A 17,160-nucleotide genomic window follows, 5' to 3' on the forward strand; every position below is an offset into this window, starting at 1 on the left:
GAGATCTGCCTGCTAAAATTTCTCCCGTGGAACACAGTGGTACCTCGGTTTCCGAACGTAATCCGTTCCGGAAGACCGTTCGAGTTCCGAAACGTCCGAAAACTGAAAACTCAACATAGAAAACTCAATACAATAGGAAAGCTCAAAACGGAAGCCACACGGCATGTTCAACTTCCGAAAAGTGTTCGAAAACCGAAGCATTTACGTCCAGGTTTGTGGCTTTCGAGTTTCGAAACGTGAGTCAACAGAGACATTCGAAAGCAGAGGGTACCACTGTATTCAGTTCTGAATTTCTAGGGCAAGAAGAGATTTTTAGCCTTTCTGCCGCTCACATGCATCTGTTCTGCAGCACATAGTGGAACCAGAGCATGATTCTCTAACAGGGGATGTCCCAGGAATTATGATACTCCGTTCGGTAAGAAAAGTGTTAGAGCCACTCTGCACAGATATCTTATTAGCTTTTGCTAATTTAATATAATGGCTGTGTCCTGATTTCTATTTTAGTATATACATAATTGGCTGAGAGCTGTCTTGCAGCCCACACCTATGCATGTTTACTCTAAAGGAAGTCCACTGAGTCCACCAGGGCTTACTCCCATGTACCAGCACACAGGGTCACAACTTTCACAAATGTGAAAAGGCTAGGGTTAAATGAAATACATATGTTTACAAAGATTTACACGATCTAGGCCAGCTCTGAACACTTGAAAGGCAAAATAATTCATAGCTGCAATTGATGTTATGATAGAACTAAACAGTTTTAAAAAAGCTTACGGTCATTTTGTAGGAAGTTGTTAAGCAACTGGAAAAGAGGAAAAGTATCCCAGGAGTCCTGTGGCTGTGCTTCCAGTGCGGAATCCATGTCAACCGTAAAAAGAGACCAAAATTTCTCCCCATGTTCAGCCAGCAAATCTGGCCACCAAGCAAATGCCTGCGTCACAATTAAGACACAATTTTAATTAAGAGAGAGTAGGAAGACAAATCAAATTTCCAAACACGGACACAAAATACGATGAAACTCACAAACGTGCATTTTCATGAAGCAATGGCAAGTTGTGTACACTCTGCTTAGGAAAGAAACCCCGTCATTAAGCAAAGTCACATTCTGCATTGTATATTACTTATGTGAAGAAGGAAGAGAGCATACCATATTTTTCCTTCTATTTGATGCGGTTTTTTGACTCAAAAATCATGTAAAAAAACTGGGGTCATCATATACACAGATAGTGGCATGGGGGGGGAGCTGTGGGCCGCCAGCCATCTGGTTGGTGGGCACGCAACTCCCCCCCATGCCGCACAGGAGGCGCACGCTCTAGGGATCGTGTCCCGCAGCAGCATGGCATTTTCTTTAAATTTAGTCCCCCAAAATAGGGAGCGTCATATACAAGGGGGCGTCTAATACACTGAAAAATACGGTATATTTCATTGAGGGCAGAAATGTTTCATTGGTTAAAAGCATTATGAGTAACGGCTTATGAAACTGATGGACTATGCTGAAATGGTGAAATTAACTGCCCAACTAAGAGGACATAATGATAAAGGAGAAATGGAGAGCATTGATGGGATTATCTATCAAAGGAGGCATAGGCAAATGTCCAGATGTTTTGGGACTACAACTCCCATCATCCCTAGCTAACAGGATCAGTGGTCAGGGATGATGGGAGTTGTAGTCCCAAAACATCTGGAGGGCCGAGTTTGCCTATGCCTGTACCAAAGTATTGCACATACATGATGTTGTTGGCAGGATTTGAAATATAAGTAGTGGATTACTGAAAGAACTAATGACAGTGAAGTTTGGATAATAAAAACACATGTATTGTAAACTAGCTAACAAAGAGAAGTACAAAACAAACATCAGGAAAGGAAGAGGGGGAGTCAAGAAGAAATTTATACTGAAAATAATTGTATATGACGATAAATGTTTTGGAATATTTTTGGAGATTTAATAAAAAAGCAGATTTTTTTTAATCTTAAAATTATCTTTGATACAATAAAAACTACAGACGATAAAGGCCGCCTTAAAAGCATATTCTGGTGGGAAATGCATTCTATTACGGAAAATTGCTTGCAAAAATGTGTATATTGAGCAAATAAAGTGTACATCTTGGGAGAACCTCAAACTAAAATGTTGATGAATTTTCACAAGGACTTTTTTTTTTAAAGTCAAACTGATGGAGAAATGCAGAGACCCAAACTTATATTGGAAAATGGAAAAACAGAGAAACTGAAATGGACAGAATGGCCTGTCTCTAGCCGCCACATAACGAATGTATGTTTGTTCTTAAAGTGGCTTTTACGAGACTGTTTTAATGTGTAGGTTGACTCTGAAAGTGAGTTATAGACGCACACTAGCTCCATGAACTTCTGAATGCAGAAGACCTCCTCTCTGGTTCAATTCTTGACATGTTCAGCTAGGGCTGGAAAACTCTGCTGCCAGATTCTAGAGCAGGCTTCCTCAAACTCGGCCCTCCAGATGTTTTGAGACTACAATCCCCATCATCCCTGACCACTGGTCCTGCTAGCTAGGGATGATGGGAGTTGTAGTCCCAAAACATCTGGAGGGCCATGTTTGCCTATGCCTGAGCTAGAGAGTCATTGCCCATCAGTGGACACAATACTGAGCTAGATTACAGAATCATAGAACTGTAGTGTTGGAAGGGACCACAAGGGTCAATGTAGTCCAACCACCTGAAATGCAGGAATCTTTTGCTCAGCGTGGGGCTTGAATCCATGACCCTGATAGTAAGAGTCTCCTAATCTAAACAAGGAATGTTGGAAATGTAAGGAAAAGGAGGGGAATTTCTTCCATATGTGGTGGACCTGTACTAAGGTTAAAGCCTACTGGGATATGACATACAATGAACTGAAAAAGGTTTTTAAAAACACCTTTATTAAAAAACCAGTGGCGTTTTTGTTGGGTATAATTGGAGAAGAAACCCCCCCCCAAAAAAATAAAAATTTATTTATGTATGCTACCACAGCCGCGAGGATACTTTTAGCCCAGAAATGGAAGCAGCAGGAACTTCCAACATTGGAAGAATGGCGGACTAAAATGATGGAATATGCAGAACTGGCGAAGCTGACGGGGAAGATACGAAACCAACATGACGAGCTGTTTGAAAAGGACTGGAGTAAATATGTATAATAGATGAGAGAACACTGTAAACATTTGAAAACGTTTGCAGGTTTGAGTTAATATATTTTGTAATGTTAATTTTTGGAACCTCTTTACAATTATTAAGGTAAATTTTATAAGCATGAAAGAAGGTAAATACAGTGGTACCTTTGGTTACGTACTTAATTTGTTCTGGAGGTCTGTTCTTAACCTGAAACTGTTCTTAACCTGAAGCACTACTTTAGCTCCTGCCTCCTGCTGCCTCTGCACGATTTTTGTTCTCATCCTGAAGCACAGTTCTTAACCCGAGGTACTATTTCTGGGTTAGCGGAGTCTGTAACCTGAAGCGTATGTAACCCGAGGTACCACTGTAGGTTGATATAGAAATGCTAAGTTGTAAGTGAATATTTATGAAAGCCAAGCAGTGGGAGGGGGTGAAGTCGAGGCTCAGTTTGAGCAAGGCTATAGGTGACGTTGTGATTCTAACGGATTGTAATTATGGTAAAAATAATGTAAACTCAATAAAAATTATTATATATATAAAAGAGAGAGTAAGAGTCTCCTGCTCTACAGACTGAGCTATTGTGATTGATTAATGGTCCGACTTGGTATATGGCAGGTTCTTATGTTCCTATGTACCATTTGCATACTTCACTGGTATCAGATACGGAGATATAGGCTCCCCTGGATAATTACAAAATATCGATATACAACATTGTAGCATATTTTTTTTAAAAAAACAACAACACTGTAGATGACTGATAAGGAATTCCTTAATGGTAGTTATTCAAAGTAATATATCATCATGACTGCAGTAGATATGAATGATAGCCACAGGTACTTAGACGTATCTGCTAATAAATAAATCAGGACTCTTAAGAGTAATGAAGCACTGAGATACTAAAAATGTCCACATAGGTGTCACTCATATCATTGACTCTTTAATGACTTTGGTAATTTTTGGCATGGGTTTAATGGCTGCAGCTAGAAAGGGAATATTGTTGACAGCTGAAAAAGTATTTTACAAGATCGGTTAGCTCTTACAATGACCGGACCATTCTCTACCTGTTACAGAAGAAAATGGTAATTGGTTGCATCAAAAAGTATAACCGGTGCCTATGCGAAAACCAAAAACCAGAGGTCAGATTCTTCCTTCCTCTAACTAGAAATCTCAGATAAAAATACTGCAAAAATGAAATCAATTAAGAGGAAGAACATCAAACTATATAAATAACCATCTAATTAATTAGCTCAAAAGCTGAGATTGGGAGAAAAAGGCATTAAAAGATTTCCCTTTATATAATCTTCTCCCCAATCTTGCTTTGCTTTCATTACTAAATATCTCATTTTGAGCATGTACTAAAAACAACACACAATGCAGCCCAGGAAACCAGTCAATTTCTTTCCCATCTCTATATATCCTTGCAGAGAAACAATATAGTGTGTGTGGGGGGGGGGAGGGAATTCAATTGTATTGGAAAAATTCTCTTGACCCACTGATGCCTATGAATAAAGTGGTTAAACTAGGCAGACAAATATCATAGACACAACGTTGTTCCATATAACAAGACACCAAAATGAATGCAATTAGTGATTTATCACATGCACTCTGAGAGGAAGAAAGAGAGAAATGTCATTGTATGAGATTAAAGGCTGATTTCTTTTTTTCCAGACTATTGTTTAAAATGTGTATTATACTATATGGCAGCACTTGCTACACAGTCGACAGAACAATACTCAGCAGTGGCTCCAATTTGCTGACTCTCTGCTCAAGACTGAAGTGACACACGGCATCTATCCCTTCTCTGCAGCTTCTCCCTGGGGGACCTTCAGTGATATGGGTTGCCTCCTGCTAGATGAGCTTCTTTTCAGATTCCCTTATCCTGCTTGGTGGACAATTGTAGCCAAGTTGGAAGCCTTCATGGATCTCCTGGCTCTAGGTAAGTTTTAGTGCTCTATATGGGATACATATACATAAGGAACGCGGGTGGCGCTGTGATCTAAACCACAGAGCCTAGGGCTTGCCTATCAGAAGGTCGGCGGTTCGAATCCCCGCGATGGATGAGCTCCCGTTGCTCGGTCCCTGCTCCTGCCAACCTAACAGTTCGAAAGCACATCAAAGTGCAAGTAGATAAATAGGTACCACTCCGGCGGGAAGGTAAAAGGCGTTTCCGTGTGCTGCTCTGGTTCGCCAGAAGCGACTTAGTCATGCTGGGCACATGACCCAGAAGCTGTACGCCGGCTCCCTTGGCCAGTAAAGCGAGATGAGTGCCACAACCCTAGAGTTGTCCGCGACTGGACCTGACGGTCAGGGGTCCTTTTACCTTATAGGATACAGGCTACAGGATACCAACCTACTTGAGTCTAGGCCCTGAAAAGCTCCAAACATACCATGCACATTTTACTGTCTTTGTGTTCACAACCCAGTGATGGATTCATTAGTTTGATTTTATTGATGTGTCTTTTAAAGGACAGGTCTGGGGGAAGATTTGGTCCTCTAGATGTTGCTGGACTCCAATATCCATCAGGTCGAGCCAACCGGCCAATGATCAAAGACGATGGGAGTTACAGTCCAGCAACATCTGGAGGGTCAAAGGTTCTCCAGTTCTTCTCAAGGCTGTTTGATGGCTCCATGAGAGAGGTGAAACTTAAAGGCAGAACCACACGGAGGAAAGAGAAGATACCAATATGATGGATTTTAGAAGGAAGATAAATATGGGGAAAGGAAACCATCAATGAACAGAGTTGATGCAACATGTTTGAAAGTGGTTAACAATTCCATGCATGGAACCATGAAAAAAAATGTCCTGCCTTGGTTGGGATGAGCTACATACCTCTTTTCCCTGAGGGAATCCAAAATTTTGGTAGTGTTGTGGGGGAAAAAAAGTTAAAATGGTTAAACATGGGTTTGAAGCCAGCAGATTACAGGTTCTCTTTTTCTACAATGGTACGAGATCTGTACTGTCTTTAATAGTATCAAGTTATTTTCAGTTATTAATATTTGGAGAGAGATATAATGAATATTTTTCAAAAAGACAATATTCATCAGGATTATAAAATGTATGCCTGCATGTAAAATTATTTCCAGAACTATGTACTAAAATTGCAATTTAAGAACAAAAAAAAAATAAGGATGTAAGTTCTGACATTTCCTATGACACTTTTAAAAAAGTTTTACTTTAATGCATATTGTCAGAAGACAAAACCCACATATACATTTTATTAAGTAATTATTTACAGAGTAACGCAGTGGTAATACTAGTGAAGAATAATGCCTCTTGGGAGTGCTTTTCAAATTATTGAAACAGCTGTTTCTTCAGTATAAAATAAAATATCCATAACAAGTTCACACATGACAGATGTAAGCTTAAATCTAGAATCGACAGTGTGAGATAAAAGCAGATGTTTTGAATGATCATATTTATAGACACCATATCTTAGTTTACCACTTTGTATGATTTCCCAGAATTTTTTTTACAAAAGGTTTTTATTTCAAAAAATATGAACTTCCTTCCAGGCATCTTTGTAAGCTAGTTGATCAAACTTTTAACACGCTTAATAACAACAATATTAATGCAAGTGTATGAAATATATTTGTTCATTTTGTAAAATAAAGGGAACTCTTAATTCTTGAAATATCACTGGTACTGTGTGGCTTCAGTGGAAGTTATTTAGTGATGTCTCCAACATTTGCTTCCCCAAAACAAATAGGACTTGCCTGTGAGCAGAATGCATGTTCATTCATTTAACAGAGATTCCTCATGGACTGAACCCACTTTTTTTTAAAGAAAAAGACAGATTAAATGGGACTGTGTCGCTGGTTAGCTTACAGCAATACTAAACGTGCTTCTCCCTTCTAACTTTTAAATCTAGTGTCATTCATAAGGGCCTCCCCTCTTTCTCTTCTGCTATTTATTTTAGTCAAGAGATGGGAAATTGGATCATTCGCACTATGCACTCTGTGAGATTTCGGGACTGACAACTAGAAGCATCTCTCCCTTTCCCTTCTGCTTTATCTGCTGTTTATATTTATTTATTTTTAATGCTGAAACCTGAAGCTTATTCAAGAGAAAACCCAAGTCGGGTTTTATTTCACTTCACTTTTCATAACCTTCAAAACTATTACAGCTCTGCAAATGTGAATTGCCTTTAACATATGTCACAGGCTTTCGCTGTAATGTTTTTTGACAGAATTGCTTCACACCGAGGCCATAGACGGTGGCTATTGAGCATTATTGTACAGCTAATGCCGTTATCCTCACCTCTGAATGGTGCTCTTCGTTCTGCTGTAGGACTTCAATGCAGAGCTCTGCTAAATGAATAACCTCTTCCAGCTTTACAGAAGGAGACGCTTGGTTCAGTGTCTCTGCAGTGAAAAGGAACACACAAATGATAGGATGATCACAGCTAGGAAAATGTGGCAACAGGAAACGCTCCAGAGAAGTGAGACAACACAGAATTTGATGACTTAAAAGGCTGACACTTTCAAGCACATCAGCCATACTTTCAATATAGATTATGGCAATGTTGTTATGACCAGATTGCATGCATGCAAAAAATATTTAACCCACCCCAAAAAAACACCACTCTGTGAGCCCTTTCTAATTTAATACTTCAGAAGTAACAGGTACATCTGAACTGGGACATCAGATGCTCAACTTTTGCCACACCCAAGTCTGAATCCTCTCCATTGTGAGCTATAGAACAAAAGCAGAGGCTAGTTGCTTGTTTTTCTCCTCTATCACACAATGGGCTGGTTTGGGAATGAAACTAGCTTTCCTCTAGGCTTGTGCGTTCCTTGCTTCTCCTTCCGATGTGGTCATCCGAAGGAGTTTGGAAGCATCTGTATCTGTTTTTGATCAACCACAGCCGGCCATGTCGCTCAAACCTGGACAAACCGTGGCGAATACTACCTACCGCCGATAGAAACAAACCACCTTCAAACCACAGTTTGTGAGACGGGTAAGTTTTCACTAACCACAGTTACGATTAACCTCAGTTTAGTGCTCAGATGACATGCTAAACTGCACCTAATCTAAGATGGAAGCCACAAATTACCTCTTCACGACGACACTGGAGATGTAGAAGGGAAGCCTAGTGTTATGTTCAAATTGAGCTGCCTACATTGGGGTTCACAGTGAGTGAAAAATTGTGCTCTACAGGAAGAATTTGTTGGGATACTGCCAGGGAGACAAAGTCCATCATGGCCCCACAAGTCGTCTCCGGACGTCCATCGATCTCCCGTAGACACGCAGTATCAGCAATTAGCGACACGAGCTCCAGAAATAGCTTGCCACATTCCAGAGCTGATGCACGCTCTATCAGCAGATAATTCACAGCGAAAGATGCACGCAGGAGAGTATTATTTACAAGTTTATTCAGCGTTGGTCAGAACAAAGAAAAACATGACTGCCTGCTTCAGTGTCTCTGACACAGAGAGAGAAACGAAAGCAATAGAAAACATAAACTTCCTGTGAACACGAAATACACAGACTCTGTGACTCACAAAGCCTGCTCCCTTTTAAGGTGGAACGGAAATATCCTAACATAATTTATTTATTTATTTATTATGTATAATGTATTTTTTAATAAATATTTTCTTGGTTTACAAAAGTATGTGCAATGTCTCTTTCTCTCTCTCTCTTTCCAAGTACAGTGGTACCTCGGGTTACATACACTTCAGGTTACATACGCTTCAGGTTACAGACTCCGCTAACCCAGAAATAGAACCTCGGGTTAAGAACTTTGCTTCAGGATGAGAACAGAAATCGTTCTCCGGCGGTGCAGCAGCAGCGGGAGGCCCCATTAGCTAAAGTGGTGCTTCAGGTTAAGAACAGTTTCAGCTTAAGAACGGACCTCTGGAACGAATTAAGTACTTAATCTGAGGTACCATTGTAACAGTTTCTACAGATCAGTTTCATTTGTTGAGACATTAGGATGAAAAGGGGGAAAGAGGTGGAGGGGGGAAAAGATGAGTGGGGGTGGTGTCAGGTGGTGATATTTCTATTATACTTTATATATGTGGGGTTTTGTGTCAGTGTTGCTTGTGCAGGTTCTCTGCTATTCACTTGTGTCCCTTTGGTAGTGAGAGAGGTTGGGGTTGGCCTAGGGTGTGGTTGTTTGTTTGTGATTGGCTGTGGTGATCTTTGTTTTTGTGTGTGAGTGGGGTGGGTGGGTGTTTTTGAATCAGGTTAGCCCTATTGATTCGTATGCTGTTGGTGGATTTTTGTCATTGTCTTGTTGGGCTGTGTATGTGATAAAGGGTAGCCACACCGGGGTGGAGGCATCTTCTTGTTTGTCCCCATGTCAGTTTCAGTTTATTGGTTAATTTTTCTACTAAGGCTGTTTCCCATACTATTTGGTACCATTGGTCCATCCTTACTCCTGACAGGTCTCTCCAGTGTCTGGTTATGGTGTTTCTGGCTGCTGAAAGTAGGTGGGTTATGAGTTCCATTTGCATCTCACGCTATAACTGCACTGTTCGCAGACTTTGGATGACACTCTATTGCATACAGTGGTACCTCGGTTCTCGAACGTAATCTGTTCCGAAAGACAGTTCGACTTCTGAAACGTTTGAAAACCAAGGCACAAAGGGCTGGCTGCAAGTTCATATTAGAAAAATTGAAAAACACCCAGCAGAAGCCGTTAGACTTCTGAGGCGCATTCAAAACTGAAGCAATTACCGTATTTTTCGCACCATAGGACGCACCGGACAATAGGACGCACTTTGTTTTAGAGGGGGGAGAACAAGAAAAAAAAATTCTCCCCCTCTCTGCCCAGCGCCCCTTCAGTGAAGCGGCAGGAGGCGCTGCACAGAGAGGGGGAGAACTTTCCCCCTCTTGTTTTCCCGCTCTAAAACAAGGTGCCGTTTAAGGTGCGTTCAGGCGGCTACCTTGGAAGCCTGGAGAGCGAGAGGGGTCGGTGTGCACTGACCCCTCTCGCTCTCCAGGCTTCAGGTTCCTTTCGACCTGCTTTTTGGGGCTGGCGGGGGGAAGCCCACCACCAGCCCCAAACAGCAGGTCAGGGAGCAGCGGAAAGGCGCAGCAGAGAGGCTCCTGCCATAGCCGCGCGTCACCTCTCCAGCCGGGAGAGGGTTTCGGGGGGGGGGCTGCTTTAGCCCCGCGCGCGCTCTCCCGGCTGGAAAGGTGACACGGGGCTGTAGAGGTTCCTGCCATAGCCGCGTGTCACCTCTCCAGCCGGGAGAGGGTCGCAGGGCTATGGCGTCTTCGCTCCATAGGACACACACACATTTCCCCTTCATTTTTGAAGGTGAAAAAGTGCGTCCTATAGAGCGAAAAATACGGTACTTTCGGGTTTTTGGTGTTCGAAAACCAAAATGTTGGGCTTCCGACACACTTGAAAACCGAGGGACTACTGCATATCATTTTTATTCCATTTTTCGTTTTACAGTTTAAGATACTCATTTTACATCCTTAAGATATACCGTATTTTTTGCACCATAACACTCACTTTTTTCCTCCTAGAAAGTAAGGGGAAATGTCTGTGCGTGTTATGGAGCGAATGCCTGCGGGTGGCGGGGGGGATCTGCTGCAGTCGTGAGCAGAGGATCCATGGTTCCCCTTCCTTCCCTCCTCCATGGTTACAAAGCATGGATCCACATGGATCCTCAGGATTTTTGCATTGGGCTACTCCAAACTCATTGTCAGATCACATGTCTGTGGCCACAGCATGAACCACAAAAATCATATATCCACTATTTTGTTTAGAATATTTTTTGTCTTGTTTTCCTCCTCTAAAAAGTACGTGCGTGTTATGGTCTGGTGCGTGTTATAGAGCGAAAAATCTGGTAAATGACTTCCCTTCTTCTCTTTCCATGGCTCATTTTTCATTTCATAAACCCCTGCATATTTTACAAAAACCATACCATTCAGTATTCCATTATTACATCCATCAAAACTTATTTACACTGTTGAATTGATCTTAATGCTGCCAGCGTTTTCAGCTGTACACAATTATTTCCCATATATTCAATAAATGTTTTCTAATCTTCTTTAAACGTATGTTTTTCTTGTTCTCTTATTCTGTATGTTAAGTCTGTGAGTTGTGGGCCTTTGGATAACACTCTAAACCAGATATGAAGGAGCTCTGGCCCTCCAGAGAGAGGTGGGGGGCGGTCTGGGTGTGTGAATCAGAGGTCAACGCGATGAAATGGCCGAGTTCATATTGTTGAATTGGTAGTGATGAAGCATCACAGACTCAGCAAATTCTTGCTTGTATGAACACAGCAAGGTTGCAGGATTTGCACATTAGCACAGACAAGCCTTTTGCTCGTGTATTTGATTATTGTGCCGTTGAACGAAAACCAGCATCCAATACAAAGATATATGCCACCGGCCAACTCACCGATTCTGCCCTTTGTTCTTTCAGTGAAATGAACATGCACTAAGAGCTTTAAATTACCGCAGAAGGCCTCTCACCACATACACAAATGGCTCTACTCTGCCTTCAGTTCAATAGTGCCTCTAGTGCTCTTGTTTTCCTTCAGACAAGTCCTTGTGAGCTTGGAGGGCATTTACATGCAGCCATTCTTTATAGAAAACTTGTCTGTAAAAGACCTCATTAAAGAGGTGCAAGCTTTTGAGCCATTTGTCTGGACAGAAGTCTCTCATTGTCCTTTTTCCTGGCCATAGCCTGCCCTTCGTCCTTCACTTTGTCAGCCTTTTTCTTTCTTTTCTTTTCTCCATCCCCCTCCCCCAGCAAATTTGCACCGCTGCACTCGTTCACAGTTAGAAATCTGGCTAATTTCATCAGCAAACAGAAGCTAAAATCTGGTAATGTCATGATCCCAGATCTATCCCAGTCCTATTGAATGGCACAATCTTATCACTTTTTTCCCAGTGTAGATATGCAACTATAAACATTCATTATTGTTAACATGAGCAAACAAACCAAGGATGAAGGATGAAAAAGAGAATGTGTATGGAAAACGTGCAAAAATTAACTCTGGGGCAGCGAGGGGCGAAAGCTAACCAAATTATAATGTCGTGTCTACTTTTGTATTTATGCATTTGAATTCTGCATTAAAAAGCCAGATCGCTTAGTCAGTAAACCCAGATATGCACAAATTAAATGTACTCATTTGCCTGCATTCGTCTGGTCTCAAAATGAGGAGATTTGGGTAGAATTTTCATTTTGTTTTCCAACTATGTGCACATGTGTTAAGGATCGGGGACTAATTCATCTACAATATTTACCTGGATTTCTTTTGGAAAAGGGGCTCAAGGAAGAAAGGAGAGTGTCAAACTTCTGAGTCGATTCAAAGTATTTACTGGAATGCTTACAATGCCAAAAAAGGGCAAATGACGAAAGCCTTTATTATTTTCACAGGAGTGTTTTATAAACCAGCTCTGGACAGATAAGGCTAGAGGAATGAAAAACAGGGAGAATTTGGAGGTACTTAGTATGGACCCACGAGAGCTGGTGACACGTAACTGAGTCAGTCCCGGGCACTGACATCACCGCCACAGACAGTCCTATTGCAATTATATAAACAAACTTCGAGGTAAAACTTGCTCCCATGTTTTATGGTTGCTCTAGCAATCAGGGGAGCTATAAACACGTTTTAAAGCCTAATATGGTTGGGATTTTGCAGAATTTGCAAGGAATTCTGTAACAGTCATCAGCTTCTGCTTTGCCAACCATATTGTACCATCCAAGTTTTGATCATATCCACAGAGATGCTAAGATTCTCTATTCATACAACTCATTATCAGGCACCCACAGAATAGTTTTTCTTCCCCTGGAGCTGCCCTCTACTCCCCAGGAACTAGGTGGAAACTACAAGGGTGCCATGCAGGTAGGAGAAATGCAGATCTAGCTCTTACTCTGCGATTAAATGCAAAGAGTGTTTAAGCTTGTAATTTAATTTGCACCGGGATCAAAATGCTTTGAAAAGAACAGAAAAAAAACCTTGTTAGAGAAACCGTGCCTCTCCCAGGGAGGAGGAGAAATGGGAGCACAACCCTGTCAGCAGCTCCCTTTTCACCACTCCTACAAATACCACTCAAAGCTATCACATCACCACCTTAGCTGTCTTTGAAAATGGAAAGTGACCTTAACCTCGGGGACATCACCAAGGCAACCCTTCTCTGTGCCGATTCGGCAGTAGCACCAAGAGTCCACGCGCACAAAAAGGGAGGAAATCCATTGTGCCTGGCATGGCATGTACGTATCACAGAGGCAAGACACCAATCAGTATGCTAGATGTGCACATTTGCGCGCACACGTGTGTGGGTATCTCTCCCTCTCTCTCTCTCTCTCTCTCCCCCCCTCTCTCTCTCACACACACACACACTGCCCACTCATAGGTGTGTAAACTTCAGAGAACATTGCGGCTCCAGTTCTGCTCTAGCCTCATGGACAAGGAAAGGTTCCCTTCAAAGTTCAGAGGACTGAAATTCTAATCAACCTGTTCCCTGAAATTCTAGCCGCTACTAAGAAAACACGCTGAAGCAACATCACAAAAGCGGCAACATAAAATGTAGTAGCCCACCAATAGGGACACATTCTGGGGTGAAGTTCCTACTGTGGAAAAATATTTTTGAAGATTGTCTAAATGTTTCAGCTTCACGTATGGAAGACGTATCGCACATAACAAATTGACCACAATATCAAAATAGACCACTTAATGATAATAATACAATGCGCAGTGTTTTATTTTCTAAATGAACAATTAAAATGTCAGTGCAGTATCTTTACACCTATATGTTACCCAAAGGTCCAACAGTGGCATTATTTTCCATTGATGGCATCTCGCTTTAGTGGATAGAAATTGTTTGGAGGGTGGAAATTAAACTTACTGCCATTTGCCCTGCTCTTCCCTTAATCTCATTATGTAGTGTTGAGGAAAGATAAGCACTGGAATAAGTAAATAAAATAATACTGTCTGTGAGCTGACACTAGACGGAACACATAGTCTGGTGAGAAATCCACCAGTTGAGGCTGGTTATAAATGCTGTTAGGCTACTGTCTGCAGAAGGAAAATGAGCTTCAAAGAAGTCAACCTCAGATCAGAGTGAGTTGGGCGGTGGACCTTGATGCATATTTTTGGAAAATTATACATTTTACTTTATAATTCTCCAGTGCTTCAAAATTCTGAATTTTCTTTTTCTCCGTTTTCTCCTTTCCCCCCTTTATTCCAAAACCAAAAAAGAATTACAAACATCAATTTCAAAATCCATATTTGTTTTGTAACATAAGCCTATTACATAGTTGACTAGATTAAAATATACCAAATTGCTATAGACTTCCCTTTGCTATACAGTGGTACCTCGGGTTACATACGCTTCAGGTTACAGACTCCATTAACCCAGAAATAGTGCTTCAGGTTAAGAACTTTACCTCAGGATGAGAACAGAAATCGCCTGGTGGCTGCGCAGCGGCGGCAGGAGGCCCCATTAGCTAAAGTGGTGCTTCAGGTTAAGAACAGTTAAGAACGGACCTCCAGAACGAATTAAGTACTTAACCCGAGGTACCACTGTATATAAATTCAACACAATTAGAAATATTATATTAGAAATTTTTATAAATTCCCCTATACCCCCCACTCCCCTTCACCCATTTGTGATCTCAGTATTTTTTTTACTTCTTCCATCTTGTTGTGTTGTTGTAGTTTAATAATTATTCAACTGATTCTTTTATTATTTCCTTGCTTACCCCTGCATGTTTTACACATTATCTATTAACATTCCAGTTCCGGAACCATATTTTTTCATGTATTCCTTCACTCTATCCCACTCTTTAATTATTCTCTGATTTGAATGGCCTCTAATGATTGCCGTCAATTTTGCCATTTCCACAAACTCACAGAGCTTGCTTTGCCATTCTAATAATGATGGTATTTTCTCCCCCTTCCAATTCTTTGCAATCAATATTCTGGCTGCCGCTGTTGCGTAAAGGAATACATTTTTCTCAAAATTCTGAATTTTCATGACAAATCTGAAGAGGCAGTGAGGTGAAAAGGCAGTGCACTTCCTCAAGTTCACCAATGAGTGTCATGCTTAAGTAGGGTTGTCCATATCCCAACTCAATTTTAAACCACTTCCTTCCACAGGCTTCCACTAAGACCCAAGGTACAGTACATAGTCTGAAACAACCCGAGTTCTGCACCATTTCAAGCTGAAGACAAGGGAGATCAGATGCTTAGGTGTTCTCTTGTAGAAACAAACTGTCTACCCATGGAAAAATGGGGGGCGGCATTTCTGAACTTAGCAGACGTCCTGAAAAGTTAGTCTGTAAATAGTTGGGCCCACAATGTGTGGACTCCTTATACAAAGAATCACCTGGCATTCCTTGCCCAGATTGCAAGAGTTCTCCAAAGGAGAAAGTACTGAAATTACCATATGGGTTTAGAAGCTTCCAAAGCTATAACAGTTCTGAGAAAGCGTGTTCTCCTTCACAGAGAGCACGTGTTGCGGTGGGGTCTGACAGGCCACCCCTCTTTTGCTGGGCGGGTTAGTATGGATGACCATCCACATTGATTGGGCGGTTGGGTTACTGGGCAAATTTTGGTGTTGCCATTTAGGGGGACGGACCAAAGGTTATAAAATCAAGTCACGCAGCAATGACTGGGCTCTTTTGCTGCATGCATCGGATCACCCGCCCACCCTCTCTAATCTAGGGCTATTGTGTTGACCTTGCTATGCCTGTCATGGGGTTGGAATGGTAGGAATTTTGTCCATTTTGCTGATTGGCTGGTGCCATTTGGTTTTTACCTACTGAGCAGTTTTTTGCGTAGTTTGGTTTTTTGCCTACTGCGTAGCAAATCGTCACAACTTGTAAGGTTGCGGTAAGGCATTGGTTAAAAAATTGGTTGGTGGAGGGGTAAGGATTGGCGGTGCCTGCCCCTCCAATGCTGCTGCAGAAAGGGAATTCCATTAAAGGAATCCAGGGGCTTTCCATTCTTTCGTCCGTACCCCTGAGTGGGGCTTGGGCCGTGCAAGCCCCTGGGAGCATGCGGAGAGGCGGGAGGGTCTGGTGCCCAGCTCCATGCTCACCCCAATATCGTTTTTCCTTACTGGCTTTCACTGGAATCCAGAAGTCAATTCTGTCTTGGGGCAGGGGGCAGCTAGTTGGAACCAATGCCTAAGCAACCACTCACATTTATGCAATTTAATAAGTTGTGGCCAAAATTATGCCAAAAACCTTAAACAAAAATTATGTGTGAATTGTGATTTATTTAGGAGTGGCTTGGGGGACCTTGACACGCAAGAGAAATTTTAATCTATTCGTAATATTAACCAAGTGGCTCAGTTGCAGAGGCACACACTTTGCATTCAAAAAGTCTCTGGCTTAATCCCAGACATCTGCAGGCAGAGCTGGGAAAGACTGTCGGGTACCCTAGAGAGATGCTGCCAGTACAGTCAGTGGAGGCAAGAGATCAGGGATGAGGAACCTTCAGCCTGCAGACCAAAGAGAAAGCAAGAGGTGGAAGCTTGCAAGGCTACTTCCTCCCCTTATCAAGACCCTTGTCTCTTGGTGATTCCTCCACCTTTGAAATTCTCTGGTGTCACGGTCCAGTTTACAGGCGGTTGAAGTCCAGGCGGAGGATGTCGGGACGGGGGCAAGATGGCGGGGTGGGAGCAGGAACGAGAGTCTGGAAGCCAGGAGTCAAGAAGCCAAGGGTCAGGAAACCAGGAGTCAAGGAGTCAAGGGTCCAAGGATCAAGAAGGAAGGAGTCACAAAGTCAAGAGTCCAAGGAGCAAAGGAGCCAAACGCAGCAAGGTAGGAAGCGTGTTGCTGTGGCAAAGAGCCAAAGGGAAATGCTGACCTTATATCCCTTCCCAGCTCTTGCCACCAGGTGCTGTGAGTTACCAATCAGCCTCACCTGTGCGGCCGTGCCTTGCCTCTTCAGAACAAACTTAGGAAAGCCCCAGTCCTGCAAAGCCCTACTGGTCACAGGGTCTGGCTCCTGCACGCACTCCTGACATCTGGAGATAGTGCATTCCTGCTCTCCTCCTTGCTCCATTTGTCGATCTTTACAAATATTTTTTTTAAAAAAATGCTTCAACATACACTTGATGAGA

At 42.2% G+C, this 17,160-nt stretch overlaps 1 protein-coding gene across 13 annotated transcripts in view; it reads right to left on the minus strand.

The window, feature by feature from the left end:
• The window catches only part of CADPS2 (calcium dependent secretion activator 2), a 370,823-nt gene that overhangs the window by 75,066 nt on the left and 278,597 nt on the right, over nucleotides 1–17,160 (minus strand). For all 13 annotated transcript variants that reach the window (XM_081023462.1, XM_081023461.1, XM_081023471.1 and 10 more), the window contains 2 exons: nucleotides 7,378–7,481; nucleotides 775–931 (listed from right to left, as the gene is read on the minus strand). In XM_081023462.1, coding sequence (XP_080879588.1) covers nucleotides 775–931; nucleotides 7,378–7,481 — 261 coding nt within the window. The remainder of the gene's footprint in view (nucleotides 1–774; nucleotides 932–7,377; nucleotides 7,482–17,160) is intronic.

This window comes from Podarcis pityusensis, assembly GCF_964106645.2.
Source record: "Podarcis pityusensis genome assembly, chromosome: 10".
Classification (NCBI taxonomy): Eukaryota; Metazoa; Chordata; class Lepidosauria; order Squamata; family Lacertidae; genus Podarcis; species Podarcis pityusensis.